We start from the raw sequence: 17,704 nt of genomic DNA on the forward strand, positions 1-17,704 counted from the left end.
TTTCTTTGAGAGACCGTAGAGATAGTGAATATATAGCTCGTATGCTAATAAATGATTGTCAGAATTGTAATCCGATGTATAGCAGGTAAAACTTGCTTATTAGACGTATGTCAGTATGTCAGAGCTGTGACTAACGTCGTGCAATTCTCGTCCAAGCTTGGTGATCCGTACGCTTTACGCGGCGCTCTTTTTTTTCAGTTTCCCGTTACGGTTTGAATACGCGTATTATTGTCTGTCCCTCCTTGTTGACAATTTTTTTTTTCGGTGCTACTCTTTCTCTCTTTTCTTTATCTTATTCCTACTTGATACCCGAGATCTTCTCTCGCTCTTCTTAAACTCCCACTTATTTCAGGTACACTCCAGCCAACCTTTGCTCATTCAATTACTAACTCTCATTCCTTGCTTTCCCGAAGGAGATTTCAGCACACTCCTTGAAATAAAAAGCCATCATGGACCAAGTCGTAGTAGATGCCATCGCTTTGAACGATTTGACCAATTTGAACCGAAGCGAAACTGAGGCAACGGCTCACGCCTGCCAACGGCCGGAGGCCCAGACATGCGAGGCGATGGGTCCTGATTCCCATGACAATGTGGAGAAGAATAGTGTGGTGATTTCAGAAACAATGTTCAGCTGTGCTACTCCTCCAAAAACGTTGGCTATGGAAGATAGTGAATTCATTACTGCTGCCTTTGCGGAAAAGCCCTCCACTGAAGACGACTTTAACAATGCTCTTCCTTCCCCACCCGATTCTCTGGAACCACACTCACCCACTTCTCCCGTTGTCGAAAAACCCACAGATAAACCGACCATGATACCACTCAAACGTATTCCTGACGAGATCGTGCCATCAGAAACTTTGCCTCGCGAGAGCTCTCCTCCAAGTAAGAAGTATAAGCTTCGCAGCAATACATCAGTGGCGGATACCGGTGAAGCTCTGTCTTGTACGTCAACAGAAAGCAATGTTTCAGAACTCATAGATGAAACGGCATCACCTCGTTCCCACCTTCGTCAAGCGACCCATATGGATCAAAATCGCGTGCAATCGTGGCATACCAAAACGTTAGTCATGGATATTTGTGTCCTAGATCAACGCTGATGGTTTCTTCTTCTTTTTTTTACCATTACTTGCAGTGTACACGATCCGGCAGAAATCGATCCATCAGCGACAAGAACGCAATCTGACAACAGGCAACCACCAACGGCTCCATCTGAAGCCTTCTTACGTCGTAGCTCAAGAAATACATCCGTCTCCACAAACCCAGTTATTCAGTCGTCTGCACAGCCGATCTCATCCACCAAGACAACATCCATAGAAACGCAAGCCGAAAAATCTCGTAAGTTATTAATATAGTTTTGGCATCGATACTTTTTTTTGCATCGTCTGTTACAGTAGTCGATGAGTTCTGGATTTTTGTGTCATCTAACAGAGCGCCATCTCAGGCAACGACATCGATTCCAAAACAAGCATCCAACAAACCAAGAAACCTGCTGCATCAAAAGATCAAGATAAATCAGCAGACAAGCAGCGTGAAAGCAAGCCAATCATACAAACTCAAATCTTAACAGTTGCAGAATTAGTTGCCTCAGCTGAGCCGAGGAGCCGTTGTCAGTTTTGCAAAGCAAATGAGACCGCTATCTGGCGTCGAGGGCCAGGCGGTCCACACAGGTATATACGGAGGGTCTATTGAGAATCAGAGAACGATTTAGTAACCGTGCGATTGTTCAGTCTGTGCAATGCTTGTGGTTTGCGTTGGACAAAGTTTGAAAAACGAAACACTTTGACTAGCGATACTGTGATGGCATTTGTCCAGGCACAGACGTTGAAACCAAAATCTACAACCCCTTCTCGACCCGTAACAGTCAGGCCGGCACCTGTGAAAATGATGACTGCAGAAAAGACCACAGTGGGATCGGTAAAATCTGGAAAGGAACCTGCAACCTCTCTGCGACGACAAAAACGATTCCTGGAGGCCGGTCTTTATGCACCAATCCACAAACAAAATGCCAAAGAAAAGCCGCTTAGCAAGCGGGAGAAAAAGTCGCACGACATTTCAATTTTCAATTTTCCACTACCTCTTCATCACGGTGACGTGATCTTAAATTCCTATCATGATTTCTCTCTACCCGCCGACATTATGCAGGAATTCAATCAAGGTCTGATTGGCAAATTCGGCACCCATTGCACCAAAATTGACAAGCCTCACTATACGCGTATCCGATCAAGTATGCATGCGAAATTTCTGATTCGACAGTTGAGTTCTTCTTAACAACTATGATCGTTAGATATCTTTGTGGAACGGAAACCGAACCGAAAGGAAAACAAAATCGTATGCCAGTGTATCCCTCCCGCCGATGGCGGACTTGGTTGCGGTGAAGATTGCTTAAACAGGTATAAAAGCGGGCATCGTGCATGAAAAAAAAAGTAAAGCAAAAGGGCACAATTAAAAACTAATCATGCGCGCCCCCCCCCCCTCCCTCAGAATGTTATTTTATGAATGCGAACCGAATACCTGCCCTTGTGGTGATCAATGTTCCAATCGGCGGTTTCAGAAGAAGGAAGGATGCAAAAATCTCGATGTCTTTTTGGTAAAGTGTCCCCCTGGCTGTTAGTCATTCATTATTTTTCTGTCAGGTTCTAACACGGGGATCTAGACTCGGGAAAGAGGTTGGGGTTTGCGGACATTAGTCGACATCAAACGAGGTGACCTCATTATTGAATATCGGGGAGAAATCATCTCACATAAGCTGTGCGAAGAACGTATGCGAAACGCTTACAAAAACCAAAAGAATTTCTACTTCTTGGATTATCGACAGGGCGAAGTCGTGGATGCTTGTGAGAAAGGAACCGATGCTCGCTTTATTAATCACAGTTGCGATCCCAATTGTCACATCGAAAAATGGTCAGTTTACATGAAATGCTTAGTCCACATGAATGATGAGGCACTGAAAAATTGGATTCTTTTTGGTTATTTACAGGGCACTCAAAGGCGAGCTTCATGTGGGAGTGTTTGCCTCCAAGGACATTCCGGCTAATACTGAATTATTCTACGATTATAATTTCTCGGTCTTCAAGGATGTGGAAACGCAGCAAGAGTGCCGATGTGGAAGCGAAAATTGTCGAGGTATCCTTGGAAAGAAGCCACCTAGTCGCAGAGATACTCGAAACCATATCTCGAATCTCTCGAAATAAGCCAGATAGTACTTTTATGTGCTTATACTATGTAAATTTGCATATCAGTGTCATCCCTATCAGGGAGAAACCACCACACGTCACTTTTTCAATAGCCAAGGGATTGATTCTATTACAGCTAACAGAGAGTCAGAATTTGTATATGTGCATGCCTAGATGTTAGAGTGATCCTGAATTGTATGAATCCGAGTGACTGTATCTATGAAGAAGCAATTGTATCTGAAGCACATCAATTGAAAAGAAGAAATGACACGAGAACAGGATGGTAAACATCAATAATAATTTGTCCCGTATCATGCAATGGTATTGTTCATATGGCTTTCAGAATCTGAAATTGCAGAAACACGGGAGCCGAATAATTTTCCAAAATTCCCATTTTCGTGGCGGAACTGCCAAAAAGCTCTTTTGACACCACACTCTTTTTCACCCACATACCCTGTTGATCGGCTTGCCGCAAGATGGAATTCACGACCCGGTCTACGCCTGCCGCTTTACCCGTAAGACGTTCTTCTTCCAACCATCCTAAAAGCGGTCGACCGCGCAATTCGTCACATACTCCTGCAAGGCACCATTCTCGAGGCAATGAAGAACGTTGCATTCGCATCAGTAATCTCCATCGAAAAACCGTTGCTCCTACCATCTTTGATGTTTTTGCCAAATTTGGCACGGTCGAAAAAGTAGAAATCAACATGGATGACAATGACCAGCCAGATGGCACAGCCTTTGTGCTGTTTGCGTAAGTGAACAAACAACAAAAACGCAAAATTGGCCTCGCCACCCTAATACTTTCGACATGTACTGTCTCAGTAAAGCGATATTGAATCCGTCGCTCGTTCCAAGTCAACTTAGCATTGATGGTCGCCCGGTGAAGCTGGAGTTTGTGAGTGAAAAGGCTCTTCAAAATATCACCTGGCGAAACACTCCTCCCGGAAAACGAAGCCAGATTCTCGTCCGACAATTCTCAATGGGGTCGCTCCTCGAACCTAAAATATTCATTGAAGAATGGTCCGCCACAGACGATGCGGCTATCGTGATCAACTACGACATGCGACAGATTCAAATTTTCTTTAATCACTTGGATACCCGATACCGTTTGGAGTTCAAGTTCAAGGATCTTCTTGGCGATCCAAAGCTCGAACGTGACGATGGAGCGACCTATTTTACTGTCTGTTTGCGAAATGCCTCTCGTGCTTGGCGACAAAAGAAAAGCTTGACAGTAAGCAAGTACAGCGTCTCCAACAACAGTCAGTGGGAGCGCGTGATCGATATACCTTTGAAAGCTAAAGAGGGCGGAGCGACCAGTCAATCACCGGATCCCGCCAGCAAGCGCAAGCCAATCATGCCCATTGCTCGAGAAGATACGGTCAATTTAGGCTCCTGGCTTGTTTACCGCATTCTTTTCAGCACCTCCCCTCGATACCAAGACACGCTGGAACGGTTATTGGATGAAGCAGCCGAATATAACCTGGTACCTCGCGATGCACGCTTACAACAGAAAACGTTCAAGGTTATCCTTGCATCCTCACTGCCAAGACCCAAAACACACATTGAACGTGCCAAACTTTTACCCTTTGAAGTCCTGTGGAATCTTGAAAGTCTGATCCTTGCCAATTATTTCAACGAATACAACCTGGATGACGACTTTTATGACATGATTGTGAAATTGGATCCTGCTGTGAGCTGTGGTATTCTCGATCTGATTGCAACTCAAAAGAAACGTGTGTGGCATCCGACCTTGGCCTTTCATGAAATCTGGGAGAAAATGGGTATGAAGGTGCTTCATCAAAAGAGAATTCCTGGCTACTGTGCAATGATGCGAAAGTTTGTGGTCACCCCGTCATCGATCCAAATTTTACCACCTACACTGGAAACCACCAACCGCGTTATCCGACATTTTCGAGATCATTCCGAGCGTTTTGCACGTGTGCAGTTTGTGGATGAAGGAGGAAGTCGTGTCTCGGCATCTCACGGTGGACTGAACAACGAAGTCATCTACAATCGTATTTACAAAGTGCTGCAAAATGGCATCCAGATTGGTTCTCGCCGATATGATTTCCTCGCCATGTCCAGCTCCCAGCTGCGCGAACATGGCTGTTGGTTCTTTGCTCCCAGCAGGGATCTCACTCCACCGATGATTCGTCAATGGATGGGCGTGTTCTCGCACGTAAAAATTGTGGCGAAACATGCGGTGCGAATGGGCCAAGTAATATTTTGATCATTATTCGTGATGTACCTTGAAATTGGTTATATGGGTTAATATGCCATTTATTTTTGATCTAGTGTTTTTCGTCGACCCGCCCTATTACGCGTCTGGAACCAGAGGAAGTAGAATTCATTGATGATGTAGTCCACAATGGTTATACATTCTCAGACGGAGTTGGCAAGATCTCCCCCGCCGTGGCGCGCGAAGTAGCCATCAAAATGGAACTTAAAACGGTTCCCAGCGCCTTTCAGTTTCGTTTGGGCGGTGCAAAGGGGGTGCTGACAGTATCCAACTATCTGAACGGTCGAAAAGTGCAGCTGCGGCCCAGTCAAAGAAAATTTAATTCCAACCACACGTGGCTTGAGGTGATTCGATTTTCGACGCTGATTCCGGCCTATCTCAATAGACAAGCGATTACGTTGCTATCCACGTTGGGCGTGAAGGATGAAGTGTTTATTAACAAGATGGACAACATGATCGGATCGCTGAATAAGATGCTGGAGAATCGCGCCGAGGCTATTCAAGTGCTCAACGCGAACCTTGACGAATTTGACACGGCCCGATCCATGGTAAAAATGATGGAGGCCGGGTTCCTGGAGAAGAAGGATCCGCATCTTATCAATTTGGTCAACATGTTTCGAGTGAATCTCCTGAAAGATCTGAAAAAAAAGGCGAAAATCCACGTTCCGAAAGGTGCCTTTTTACTGGGCGTCATGGATGAAACTGGAAGTCTTCAGGAAGGCGAAGTGTTTTGTCAGGTTTCCGAAATAGCGGGCGGCCGACGCAAAGTGATTACTGGAGAATGCGTTCTTTTTCGAAATCCCTGCTTCCATCCAGGCGATATCCGCGTCGTGAGGGCTGTAGATTCACATAAACTTCGTGATCTCTGTGACGTGATAGTGTTTTCGGCCCAGGGTTACCGTGATATACCAAGTATGTGCTCCGGTGGCGATCTTGACGGCGATGATTATACGTGAGTATAACATTTCGTTGATGCTTCCTTTGGATGTGTCTAATTTTGTCGTGTTTTTCTTTGAGTTAGCGTGTTTTGGGATCCCGACCTGATGCCCACGATCAAAAACTACGAACCCATGGACTACCAAGCTGAAGAACCTTTAGAAGTTGACGAGGTCAAGATATCCCATATACAGAAATTTTTTGTGAATTACATCAACAACGACAACCTGGGGCAAATTGCCAATGCCCATTTAGCCACGGCAGACCGATCATCCCGAGGTGCCCTCGACGGTGCTTGTCTACGCTTGGCGCAGCTTCATTCGCTTGCTGTCGGTGAGTAAAAAATGGGATTGAGATGTTGAAGTTCAAAAAACAAAAAGGTTTGACTGTGTGGATACAGATTTTCCAAAGACGGGCAAACCGGCAAGATTGGATGACGATCTTCGAGTGCGAGCGTTTCCTGATTTCATGCAAAAGAAAGACAAGCAAATGTATGAATCAAAAAAGGTTCTGGGTCGTATCTATCGATCCATTGATAAAGCCGACTACAAGGACTACAAGAGTAAACTGACCAACGAGTCCGACTATGATGTTCGCTTACGTGCTCCGGGTATGGAACGTTATATTGCGGACGCCAGACATTGGCGATACTGCTACAACCGTGATTTACTCGCCTTGATGAATCAATATGGTGTCAGTACCGAAGCAGAAATCGTTTCGGGTTACATTATCAAATGGTCAAAAAAAGGAAACCGCAAGAGTCTTCACGAACTGCAGAAAACAACCATGACCGCTGTTACAAGCATGCGCAACTCATACAGGCACGAATTCCAACGCGAATTTTCGTTGAAGAATGGAAGTGTCGGTGCGGAACTACAGGCGGACGTGGATGCCAAGGCGGCCGCGTGGTATTATGTGACGTACCATCCCAACGAACGACGCCGGGATTACAGTTTTGAAGGCGGTTTTTTCAGTTTTCCATGGGTCGTGTACGATTATCTCTGTGATTTGGCCAGGAAAAACGGACACCGTGTTCCTGCTGAAGATCAGGCGCAGCCGGTCGATGATGCCGTCATCGAAGCGATGCAAAAGAAGTACGCCCGCGACAAAAGCCCAATCCAGCTGTCCGTGCACGTCAGTGACTCCGAAGATAATGAAGAAGAAGAAGATGATGATGATGAAACGAATGCAAGCGCTGAAGAAAGCGACGAAGAAGAAGAAGAAGTCGTTGAGATTGTCCCTTCCACCATGATATCCCTGAACAGCAGTGTCCGCAAGGCGACGACTAATAATACTGAGACGGGTTCTATCAAATCGCCATCACTTTCCGATACCCAAAAGCCGGCCTTTATTCCGCATGCACCTACGCATATTAATAACGATAAACAAGCTCATCTTGATGTGGATGCCACAGAAGCCGATTTGGAAAAGGCTTTGCTCAATTAGGCAGGTTTTCTTTTCGACTCCGTCGACGCGACTCCATACTGTATTTTTTTAATTTTTTTTTGGTTTTTTTTGATTTCGAGATTGTTCCCTTTTTTATATTTCTTTGTCGTCCTTTTACGCGTTTCTTTGCTTTAGAACGCTGCACATACCCATTGTCATTTTCCATTTTGCATTTCCTTGCTTTGTTTCTCACATTTCTCTATTACGTCAATGTCACAAAAAAGATCAACTGTTACAAAGCCTAAATCAGTAACGCTATTCAATTTTTTCGCGCCTGTTAATGCACGTCAAGCGAATGAGGATGGAAACCTGTCGCTCAGCAACGCATCCCCACGTTCCCATTCCACCTTGTCGTCCCCTAATAAGCTACCAAACACTGGGAAACGGGATGTGATCGATCTTACTGCATTGGACGACGAAAGTGCAAACACAATTGTGATTGACGAGAATCGGATTGGAGAATCGTTGTTTCTACCGAAAAGGAACCAATCGCAAACACAGCAACAACAACGACCCAAGTTGGCCAACTGTGAAAACAAAATCAAGAACGAGGGATCTCGCTGTTCGTTTAGCTCAAGTCAAGGAAATACGGTCGAACTGCGATATGAATCAAAATACAAATTCCAGACGTTCAATCCATCGTACAAGACGAAACCCCGATTCTCCAGTCAAGAGACCCAAGAACTGCCAGCTCCCTCTGCAACGTCATATTCTCGCATTCCGGTGAACCCGAAACCAGCCGTGAAACGACAATCAAGTTGGCAACCTCCTCCAGACACACCGACACCACCTTCTTACCAGTCAAACTACCTGCCATATCAAGATACCGATTACATGCAGAAGCGTCAGCGAGTGCTTCCAGCGACATTTATCACCGAGACCAATACGTTCAAAGCGAGAAACAGAGCCCCTGATTATACTGTGCTTAGTTCACAGCCGAAACATTGGATATCCAATGTATCAAAACCCTTTAAAGATTCACCATCGTCATCCTCTTTATTCAGTGGATCGTTCTCATTTTCGCAGGGTTCCAGTGGTACCATGGGTGCGATAAAGAGCAAAGCAAGTGTCAAGCGAGTCACGAAAAAGGCCCCTTCCTTTGTGAAACCGGACCAGGAATATCGCCCTGAACTCTCCGCCGAGCAGGAGCGGATTCTGAACATGGTGATTCACGAACGGACCAATTTGTTCTTTACTGGCTCTGCTGGTACCGGCAAATCGGTTCTTCTAAGAGGTAAATTGTTTTGTGCTTGTAAAAAACAGAAAGACAAGTAGCACAGGCCATTCATGATCTCATTACTTGTATAGCCATCATTGATCGATTAACCAACATTTACGGCGAAGGCGTGGCGGTGACTGCATCCACAGGTATTGCAGCCTGCAATATCAATGGCTCCACTTTACACAGGTAATAAAAAGGACTCACGTGAAAATGGGATCTTTTTATGATTCTGCATATCATGATAATCCTAAATCGTGCTTTTTTTTTGTGATTTTCAGTTTCGCCGGCATTGGACTGGGAAAGGAACCTGTGGAAACGCTCATCGAAAGGATTACGTCAAAGTCCAAAGTGGCTGAACGATGGCGAAAGACACGTGTGTTGATCGTTGACGAAAGTAAGTTGAACAAAAGGTTATGTGAGCCAAAATACCGGATGGGAGGAATGGTGGACCTCAACGTCAGTTTATTTGTCAGTCTCGATGATGGATGCGGAGTTATTTGATAAACTTGAAGCGATTGCTCGTTCAATGAAACAAAGTGTACTACCTTTTGGAGGGATACAGGTAAGTGACGAAAAAAATGGAAATTTTGGTTAAACAACTTGATCATATTAACTTCGATTTAGGTCATTTTAACAGGTGACTTTTTCCAGTTACCGCCGGTGAATCCACATGGAAGTTCTCGATTTGCTTTTGAAGCACAGTGTTGGTCAAAAGTGGTAACAAAGACAGTGTTGCTTAAACATGTGTTCCGACAAAAAGATGAAAGTAAGTACACTGTGTAACATGTGATGATCGCACTACCAGGTCAAAATTCCTTATTATGTTTTCCATGACAAAAAAAAAGCCTTTATTGAAATCCTCAATGAGATGCGACTCGGCCGTCTTTCCAATAAGGCCATCGACATTTTCAAATCGCTTTCACGAGAACCGATGAACAAGACATCCATTGAACCCACTGAACTGTAAGTGCAGATAAATTTCAAAAGGAAAAAAAACCCCATCCGGAAAAAGGGAATGTGAGAAAATGAGAAAAAATTTTGACACGGTAGGTCACATCAATTAGGTATCCGTTACGTACTCAAGTGGAACAATCAAACAACATGCGTTTGCAAGCTCTCGAAGGCCGTGATTACGAGTTCCACGCCATTGATTGGGGCGATCGGTCAAAAATAGAGAGTTGTATTGCTCCTGCATTAATTCGTCTCAAAAAAAATGCTCAGGTCATGTTGTTAAAGAATATGGATGCCACTTTGGTCAACGGGTCTCTGGGCATCGTAGTCGGTTTCGCTGGTGAAGTTGGATTTACACAGAAAGCTGCTTTGCGAAAACGACTACCACCAAATCGTATGGGCAAACCCGAAGATATTGACATTGATTCTATTATTGCCCGCAATTGTCCCATCGTGCGATTTTCTGACGATCGAGAAATAGTCATTGAAAGCGACACATGGTCCGTCGAACTTCCAGGTAACCCATTATTTTCATTTTATTTTTCGCATTCGACAGAAAAAGAAAAAAAAAATCATATGTTGAAAGAAAAAATCGTTATTCATTTTGTCTCTGCATTTAAATTATTAGGCGGTAAACAAATCGCAACACGGACACAGCTCCCTCTAATGCTCGCATGGGCCATGTCAATTCACAAGAGTCAAGGACAAACGCTTGATCGTGTACGAGTCGATTTGGGTCGAGTCTTTGAAAAGGGACAAGCTTATGTTGCTCTGTCACGCGCAACCACACTGGAATCTCTGCAAATTCTAAATTTCGAACCATCCAAGGTCATGGCCCACCCGAGAGTCAGTCAATTCTATCAAACGTTGCAAGCTGTCTAAAAGAAATGGAAAAGCGTGTGAACTCTTTTTTAAATTCATCCTATATCTATGCGTTATTTGATCACAGAAGGAAGTGTTCTCGTTATTCCAACAAGATAAAAACGACAAAATGTACCATTTATGGATTGCACTGAACTGTTCAGATCAAGAATATCAAGAATAACATTATCTGGTTTTGGTGCAACCCGGATCCAGATTGAGTTACTGTAACGCAAACACAAATCGTATCAAGAGAAAAGATGCAAGCTCGCGGAGAGAGAAAACAAGAAAAAAAAAACTTGTAATCGCACGAAAGAATAAAAGAGGTCATCATAGACACAGTTTAACTCTTTATTATCTTCCTTTTTTCTTCTGCATCTTTTTACATATTAAATCTTTTCTTACCGTTGTAATATTTACAACATGGCAGAGGGAAGCATTAAAGAAAATATCGAACATGACTTGAAAGAGAAACCCAACGCTGAGGGATCAATTATCTCCCATACTTCGGTTCAGCCACAAGTAGAGGATGATCATATCAAACCTACTGAAGAAGATTGGAAGGTTTGCCGAGAAGTAGCCGATGCGATCCCACGCTCTGCATACTTGGTCATCCTCTTGGAACTGTGTGAACGTTTTACCTACTACGGTTTGACTGGTCCTTTCCAAAATTATATTCAACATCCACACCCTCCTAGTTGTAAGTGTTGTTGGTGGTATCTCATGTTTTGTCGAGAATCATCTAGTGACGACCTGAGTTTGACATTTTCCGTTGTACTCACCATTTTGATTCAAAAAGACCCTGCTGAAACGCCCGGTGCGCTGAATAAGGGTCAGCAGGTGGCTACCGCGCTCACCACATTCTTCCAATTTTGGTGTTATATAACCCCGGTAAGACCCTACTTGTGTCCATATTTACACCATAATGGGAATTCTAATATCCGTTTCATCTTCAGATCCCGGGAGCCATGATTGCTGATCAGTACTGGGGAAAATACAAGACCATTCTTGTCTTCGCTGGTATCTATTTTGTCGGCCTGATTGCTTTGACCTTGACATCCATTCCCGCAGCTATCCAAAATGGGGCCGCTTTCCCTGGCTTTATCGTTTCTATCATTATCATTGGTGTAGGAACAGGTGGTATCAAATCCAACGTATCACCCTTGGTTGCCGAGCAATATCAATCAAAGACACCGTTTATTCGCGTCATCACCCGTCGTAATGGTTCGACCGAACGTGTGATTGTCACTCCTCAAGCCACTTATCAGAAACTCTTCAACATGTTTTATTGGGGTATCAATGTCGGCTCACTTTCTGCCATCGCTACCACTTCGTTGGAAAAATATGTTGGCTTCTGGTCCGCTTACATGTTGCCTCTGCTTATGTTCATTCCCGGTATTCTCGTGGTCCTCCTTGGTAAAAACTACTACGTGCAGCATCCTCCTCGCGGTAGTATCTTTGTTGAAGTCGCACGCATTCTCAAGATTGCTGTCAAGTATGGTCTTGAAGGTGCTAAACCTTCCGTGATGCGTGATGTGAATCCTAAACTGGCCGAGAAATTCACTTGGAATGATGTCTTTGTCGATGAATTGCGTCGTACTCTTCGTGCTTGTGCCGTGTTTTGCTGGTTCCCTATCTACTGGCTTTGTTACTCTCAAATGACCAACAACCTCGTTTCCATGACAGCTACCATGCAAACCGGCAAGGTTCCCAACGATATCATGCAAAACATCAACCCGCTGACATTGATTATCGTCATTCCCTTGATGGATCGTGTCCTCTATCCTTTCTTACGCCGCTGCGGTATTCCCATGCGTCCCATGCTTCGTATCACCATGGGTTTCATTTTCGCCGCTCTTGCCATGGCTTACTGTGCCGCTATCCAGGCCGTGGTGTACAACTCCCCACCGTACTACAACTTCCCGACCGGCAACAAAAACTATGTCTCCGCTGGTCTCATTGTTCCTGCTTACATTCTCGTCGGTGTCTCTGAAGTCTTTGCTTCCATCACGGGTCTTGAATACGCCTACAAGAAGGCCCCTATTAGCATGAAATCCTTAGTCATGGCCTTGTTCCTGTTCACTAACTGTGTTGGTTCCATTCTCGGCTTTGCTCTCGTTTCTGTCGCTGTCGATCCGAAGCTTACGTACATGTATGCGGGTATTGCCTGTGCTATGGGCGTGTGTGCTCCTTTATTCTACATCATTCACGGCAAGAATGATAAAACCGATGTGGAAGATGACGCCATTGGTGTTGACCAAGCCGAAGAAAAACAGAACCCTCCTAATTACAACGAGAAGGAATATGAATACGAGCACAAAGCCTAAACCTCTTTTGCGTCCATTGCGGTCATTTTATTTCACACTCTGTTCCATTTTTTAACCCAACTCGTATGTAGCCCCCCAGATATCATACCTTATAGCATTTTTTATAATATCAAACCTTCCTACATGTAAATCATTAAATAAAATAATCTTCAATTTTTTTTCCCAAAAGTCCAAGCAATCTAGAGCAAATGAAGTGAGAAAAAAAAAAAAAAGGAACACAAGACCAATAACAATGTCAAGTTTGAAAATTATATCGTAACTCTGGCAACTCTCGTAACTCTGGCAACACATGCAACTCTACCAACTCATATAACTCCGCCAACTCATGTAACGCTGGCAACTCATATAACTCTGCCAATCATCCTCCATACCACTCTCAATACAACACTCATCAAATGAAATAGCGACCAAAGTAAAAATAGTAGATGCAAATCATTATTGTAAATTTAATTTTCTTTTTCTATCATCACTTCCGTATTCTGGACCTGGAATGTGATCTGCTTCTGTGCGATCGATGCTTCCTTCGAGACGGACTTCTTGACCGTGAACGACGCGATCGTCTTTCCGTAGAACGTCGTCTTTGTGAAGAAGAGTAACGTTCTTCTTCACGCTCATCCGATGGTCTACTAGTCCGTTGATGTCGTTTTCTCGGGCTTCTTGAACGACGAGAATGTGTCGACCGATACGATTTATTACGTCGGCTAGGTGATCTTGATCTGGATCTAGATCTCGACCTGGATCTCGAAGTACTAGGTGACCGGTATCGTTTTCGTTTGCGCTCCAAGGGAGAACGCGACCTTGATCTGGATCTGGATCTGGATCTGGACGTTGACCGATAACTGGAACGTCTGTCTTGCGGTTCTTTGCTGGATTGATTATGTGCCTCAGTTGAGGATGATTTGGTCGGACTGGATTTACGAGGTGGTGGCGGTGGACGACTTCCATAGGTTGAGGTAAACGGAATATTTTTATCGCGCACAAAGTCTTGCAGTTGATCCATCTCCTTTTCCCGTTCCTTTTTCCACCGATCTCGTTCATCCAGTTTGACTATGGTGACGTTAATCATGTAATCCTTTTTCACCCAACGTCTATGATCATACTTTGCTTTTCTAGCCCCGCTCTCATCCTTAATTTGAGCTTTTCCATCGGCGTCAACTTTTTTTCTTTTTCGGTGTTGGTGGGTGCCATGCTGCTACTGGGTCCAGCATTGGTCGATTGTGTTTCCCGTCGTCTGTAACAGGTTAGAATTACTAAAGATAATGCAGCGTAGCTTTTACGGCTATTGTTACTCTACCTTCTATCGTCCTTGTTTTCTTTGGCCGCACCTTTTTCGACAGTGCTTCGTTCGATCATGTTCATCGTCGGATCCATATTTTTTTCGCCCTCTGTATCTACTGGAGTCCAGCCTGAAGTAGCGTTTTCCGTCCCAAATTCAATGACAAAATCAGATCGTTTTTCATCGGCTGATGAGTCGCTATCCGAAGCGTCTCCATATGGCTCATAGGTGGGACTATCGCGTCTGTAATAGATTTGTTTAGTACGTCAACGAAACGTTACCTCCTTCTCCTTCCTTTACCCTGATCTTCGCCTTGTCTCAGTCATTGACCGCCTCCGCCTTGAATCCCTGCCACGACGGCCCGAATGATCACCCGATTTGGCATCTGGATGCTGTTTCACGGTATATATCAGCAAGGCAAAGAGACGAATGTTCTTCTAAAATACTACCTCTTGTCGTTTTTTCAATTCTCGCAACTGTTCATCTCGGTCCCTTTTGGCTACTCGTAGCAAACGTGCGTAATTCCGTATTCCATACTTCCTTGACATGTCATTCAAAATCTCCTTGTCTTTGTCTGTTAAATCATCGACATATCGTAGAATATCCGTCTGTGAACATATCGGTTAAGGAAAAATCGAAAAAGCTGAAAACCCAATAACCGCACGTCACAGCGCACTGAAAAAAAAAAAGGATATCTTTAAGCAATTCCGATTCTTCGTCCTGCGGTGCGTCATCGTTCACAATGGTGGTCCCATAGTCGTATGCAAATCCCCGAGAGTTTGCATCGTCTTTCCTAGAGTAGCTTTAGCAAATCCCTGCATCTCATTTATTGCCAAACGTTTAACCATACCTTGGATTTATCATCGCCAAGAGCGCTTTATGACGGTCCAACAGCTTTGTCCATTCCTCTTCAACCTGGCTTAGGCGCTCGGATTCCAAAACTAAGTGATTAACAGTAATGTGGTAAATATACACCTGACAGCCTGTTGGACGTGTATCGCGTACATACTCTGCAACCGTTCAGCTTCGACCAAGTCCTGATAACGCTCAAAGTTCAGATCGTTGAGAAGTTCGCTTTCGTCGTCGGGCAATTGGTTCATGCCGTTGGCTGTAGAAGGTTCGGTAATGAAATCCAACAACGAACGACCGTCGAATCTGTATATGGCTGGTTATGCACTGTTCTACGTGGTCGCGAATACATATAAACTTGCCGATCGATCTTTATGGCGGAATTGCCTTGCCAGGGCATACTTTTAAAAGCGAGACAAGTCGTTACCAACCATAATTATCGTGAGGTGAGTCGCATATAAACTTACAGATTGTCTGTATTTTCGTGGTAATAAAACTGCTCAGCATCAGGATGAAGTTTGAGTGCTGACCCCGTAACTCGAAGCAGTTGCAAGGGATCTCCCAACTAGCGAAGAAAAAAAAAGCAGATTCAATATGAGAAAACACTTGCGTGAGTGCAATCGAAAAAAAAAAAGTACCTGTGAATCATAGTAAGCTCGTCGACGTTCGGCTCGCTTTTTATGGTCCACCATTAACTCTTTGATCTAAAAGACGTGATATAAGTTCTTCTCTGACTTACTATTCCTAAATATATAATATGTAAGCATACTTACCCTTTTCTCATTGGCTCTAACTTCATGCCACATGATGTTCCTTCCAAGTGTTAGTCCAATGCTGTGCCTTGCCCTTTTCCTTTGACGTTATTTCAGTGGCTTTCAATGAATGGGGAAATTTGGTACTCCGACAGCTTTCGATGCAAAAAGATTCATGCCTTTGGCTAATTTGTATGGCAAGTTCCGTTGATAATTCATTTCTTATTACAGATGGCTTGGTTTTTATAGTTTTTTGTCTTTTGTTTGACAGGCAAAATTTATGCCTATATGTTGTAGCAGGTTATAGCCTTGAAACTGATTATTAGATAGGTTGTCGACGTGATATGGGTTAGAGGTGAGATATGCACACATTGTCCCAATGGCGCGTTTTCTCTTGTTTGCTAGTTTCTTTTCGCTGTATATTAGTGCTATAAGCATTCCTGAGAATCTTTTAATCTTCACCATTGTCCATTTCTTAAGGGCCTGGGTTGTATCATCATCATTGTTGACTTGCCCTCCTCATGGTTTTATAAACACTTATTACTTGCCATGAACCTTGCCCTAATTCTCTCGCTCCTGTGTCTGTGCACTCCCAAACTCCAGTGATTCAATGTATTACTATTTTCTATTCATTTTATTTCTTTAACAAGCCGTACACCCGCTGTGCAATGGATGCCACCTGCTACTGGATGCCGCACTCTTGCCTTGAGCGACATTCGTCAGACAAAAAGCCTAACGCAATACGGCATAACCTGGGCGAGACTCTTGATGGAACTTTGGTATATTAATGTCAATACTCTGGCATACCATGAAACACTTTTAATGAACAAAGCAGCACTTATTGACCCCCTCCGTTCTGTCCCGCCCAAGGTTATGATAGATCTACAAAGATGTGTGGGAATGTTGGGTATTTAAAAAAAATGAGTTAGTAAGCTCTTTGGTTGATTCAAATTTCGTTGAGATATTTTACCTTTGATGTTTGATGCAGCAGATACCGAGGGCTTCCCGACCGAAATAAAGAAAGGATACAAATATAAAAAAAAAAGTAAATACAATAGGTGCGTCTGTAAAAACACCCTAAAAACCCTGTGGGAAAAAAAAGGAGGAAAAGACTGCAAGAAGACTATTCACTAAAATACAAAATACATACTACAACTACAAAATAAAATGGTCGGGAAGAAATATCGAAGGCGATACCACGGGCAGCAATCCATATGAGAGGAACCTGGGGAGGACGCGTCAGCGTTTCCCGATGAGAAAGAGAGCCACACGACCGACGATGCCTTTGACGACAAAAACCGGTTTGGCCACATTTGAGCGCGAACAAAGTAGAAAGATTTGGAGGGATGGATGACTTGCCAAGCGAAAAGAGAACCGGAGAGAAAACCAAAAGCTAAAGAAGGGGTAGAGAAAAAAGGACAGGTAAATTTTTTCTTGTCGAAAAACGGATAGTCGTATCACACAAAAGGTACCTTTTTTCATAATAATCGAATCGACCGGATCAGATACACGCCATAGTCTGGATGATGGATGATGGATGCAATGATAGTGAGGGATTTCCAGGCAAACAGAAGAGATGCAAAACTAAAGAAGAAGAAAAAATTCGGACAAAAATATGTGATTTTCCATGGATGAAACAATAGTCCCCTCACTGATGCATGAATGATGA

At 43.8% G+C, this 17,704-nt stretch overlaps 7 protein-coding genes across 7 annotated transcripts; 6 read left to right on the forward strand and 1 right to left on the reverse strand.

The window, feature by feature from the left end:
• The first annotated feature begins 156 nt into the window (after positions 1 to 156).
• On the forward strand, positions 157 to 1,545 carry BYT42DRAFT_238471 (uncharacterized protein). The gene is made up of 3 exons (XM_051562658.1): positions 157 to 352; positions 424 to 1,060; positions 1,133 to 1,545. The coding sequence occupies exons 2-3, from the start codon at positions 450 to 452 to the stop codon at positions 1,350 to 1,352; spliced, it is 831 nt and encodes a 276-aa protein (XP_051426339.1). The 5' UTR covers positions 157 to 352; positions 424 to 449; the 3' UTR covers positions 1,353 to 1,545.
• Positions 1,546 to 1,884: 339 nt separating this feature from the next.
• Positions 1,885 to 3,191, forward strand: BYT42DRAFT_492357 (uncharacterized protein; the record flags this gene model as incomplete). Its single annotated transcript, XM_051564144.1, has 5 exons — positions 1,885 to 2,224; positions 2,285 to 2,390; positions 2,482 to 2,587; positions 2,654 to 2,901; positions 2,978 to 3,191. The coding sequence occupies 5 exons, from the start codon at positions 1,885 to 1,887 to the stop codon at positions 3,189 to 3,191; spliced, it is 1,014 nt and encodes a 337-aa protein (XP_051426340.1).
• Positions 3,192 to 3,390: 199 nt separating this feature from the next.
• BYT42DRAFT_238414 (RNA dependent RNA polymerase-domain-containing protein) lies at positions 3,391 to 5,509 on the forward strand. The gene is made up of 3 exons (XM_051562657.1): positions 3,391 to 3,456; positions 3,517 to 3,927; positions 3,999 to 5,509. Exons 2-3 carry the CDS (start codon positions 3,650 to 3,652, stop codon positions 5,404 to 5,406), a joined length of 1,686 nt encoding a protein of 561 aa, XP_051426341.1. The 5' UTR covers positions 3,391 to 3,456; positions 3,517 to 3,649; the 3' UTR covers positions 5,407 to 5,509.
• A 349-nt stretch (positions 5,510 to 5,858) lies between these two features.
• BYT42DRAFT_492443 (RNA dependent RNA polymerase-domain-containing protein) lies at positions 5,859 to 7,797 on the forward strand (the record flags this gene model as incomplete). The annotated part of the gene is made up of 3 exons (XM_051564150.1): positions 5,859 to 6,367; positions 6,437 to 6,684; positions 6,752 to 7,797. The coding sequence occupies 3 exons, from the start codon at positions 5,859 to 5,861 to the stop codon at positions 7,795 to 7,797; spliced, it is 1,803 nt and encodes a 600-aa protein (XP_051426342.1).
• A 7-nt stretch (positions 7,798 to 7,804) lies between these two features.
• Positions 7,805 to 9,656, forward strand: BYT42DRAFT_238549 (uncharacterized protein). Its single transcript, XM_051562659.1, has 3 exons — positions 7,805 to 9,031; positions 9,106 to 9,581; positions 9,644 to 9,656. Exons 1-2 carry the CDS (start codon positions 8,008 to 8,010, stop codon positions 9,207 to 9,209), a joined length of 1,128 nt encoding a protein of 375 aa, XP_051426343.1. The 5' UTR covers positions 7,805 to 8,007; the 3' UTR covers positions 9,210 to 9,581; positions 9,644 to 9,656.
• Positions 9,657 to 11,202: 1,546 nt separating this feature from the next.
• Positions 11,203 to 13,352, forward strand: BYT42DRAFT_528478 (POT family-domain-containing protein). Its single transcript, XM_051565372.1, has 3 exons — positions 11,203 to 11,531; positions 11,631 to 11,722; positions 11,788 to 13,352. The coding sequence occupies exons 1-3, from the start codon at positions 11,255 to 11,257 to the stop codon at positions 13,156 to 13,158; spliced, it is 1,740 nt and encodes a 579-aa protein (XP_051426344.1). The 5' UTR covers positions 11,203 to 11,254; the 3' UTR covers positions 13,159 to 13,352.
• Positions 13,353 to 13,577: 225 nt separating this feature from the next.
• On the reverse strand, positions 13,578 to 16,205 carry BYT42DRAFT_560415 (alternative splicing regulator-domain-containing protein). The gene is made up of 12 exons (XM_051567231.1): positions 16,057 to 16,205; positions 15,922 to 15,987; positions 15,751 to 15,848; positions 15,646 to 15,684; positions 15,444 to 15,589; positions 15,285 to 15,375; positions 15,130 to 15,227; positions 14,884 to 15,044; positions 14,735 to 14,826; positions 14,453 to 14,677; positions 14,259 to 14,389; positions 13,578 to 14,205 (listed from the first exon to the last, which is right to left on the reverse strand). Exons 1-12 carry the CDS (start codon positions 16,087 to 16,089, stop codon positions 13,625 to 13,627), a joined length of 1,761 nt encoding a protein of 586 aa, XP_051426345.1. The 5' UTR covers positions 16,090 to 16,205; the 3' UTR covers positions 13,578 to 13,624.
• Between the last annotated feature and the right edge of the window lie 1,499 nt (positions 16,206 to 17,704).

The sequence above is a fragment of the Radiomyces spectabilis genome (genome assembly GCF_025331425.1).
Source record: "Radiomyces spectabilis strain NRRL 2753 chromosome Unknown BYT42scaffold_3, whole genome shotgun sequence".
Taxonomy (NCBI): Eukaryota; Fungi; Mucoromycota; class Mucoromycetes; order Mucorales; family Radiomycetaceae; genus Radiomyces; species Radiomyces spectabilis.

What these genes read in the sequence shown, in the direction of transcription:
- BYT42DRAFT_238471 (XM_051562658.1), top strand. Translation starts at nt 450, where the DNA reads ATGGACCAAGTCGTAGTAGATGCCATCGCTTTGAACGATTTGACCAAT. An exon ending in CAATCGTGGCATACCAAAAC is followed by an intron (nt 1,061 to 1,132) that starts GTTAGTCATGGA and finishes CATTACTTGCAG; the next exon opens with TGTACACGATCCGGCAGAAA.
- BYT42DRAFT_238414 (XM_051562657.1), top strand. Translation starts at nt 3,650, where the DNA reads ATGGAATTCACGACCCGGTCTACGCCTGCCGCTTTACCCGTAAGACGT. An exon ending in ACAGCCTTTGTGCTGTTTGC is followed by an intron (nt 3,928 to 3,998) that starts GTAAGTGAACAA and finishes GTACTGTCTCAG; the next exon opens with TAAAGCGATATTGAATCCGT.
- BYT42DRAFT_238549 (XM_051562659.1), top strand. Translation starts at nt 8,008, where the DNA reads ATGTCACAAAAAAGATCAACTGTTACAAAGCCTAAATCAGTAACGCTA. An exon ending in CAAATCGGTTCTTCTAAGAG is followed by an intron (nt 9,032 to 9,105) that starts GTAAATTGTTTT and finishes TTACTTGTATAG; the next exon opens with CCATCATTGATCGATTAACC.
- BYT42DRAFT_528478 (XM_051565372.1), top strand. Translation starts at nt 11,255, where the DNA reads ATGGCAGAGGGAAGCATTAAAGAAAATATCGAACATGACTTGAAAGAG. An exon ending in ACATCCACACCCTCCTAGTT is followed by an intron (nt 11,532 to 11,630) that starts GTAAGTGTTGTT and finishes TGATTCAAAAAG; the next exon opens with ACCCTGCTGAAACGCCCGGT. An exon ending in TTTGGTGTTATATAACCCCG is followed by an intron (nt 11,723 to 11,787) that starts GTAAGACCCTAC and finishes TTTCATCTTCAG; the next exon opens with ATCCCGGGAGCCATGATTGC.
- BYT42DRAFT_560415 (XM_051567231.1), bottom strand. Translation starts at nt 16,089, where the DNA reads ATGTGGCATGAAGTTAGAGCCAATGAGAAAAGG. An exon ending in TCCGCCATAAAGATCGATCG is followed by an intron (nt 15,590 to 15,645) that starts GCAAGTTTATAT and finishes AGCCATATACAG; the next exon opens with ATTCGACGGTCGTTCGTTGT. An exon ending in TTGGCGATGATAAATCCAAG is followed by an intron (nt 15,228 to 15,284) that starts GTATGGTTAAAC and finishes AAGCTACTCTAG; the next exon opens with GAAAGACGATGCAAACTCTC.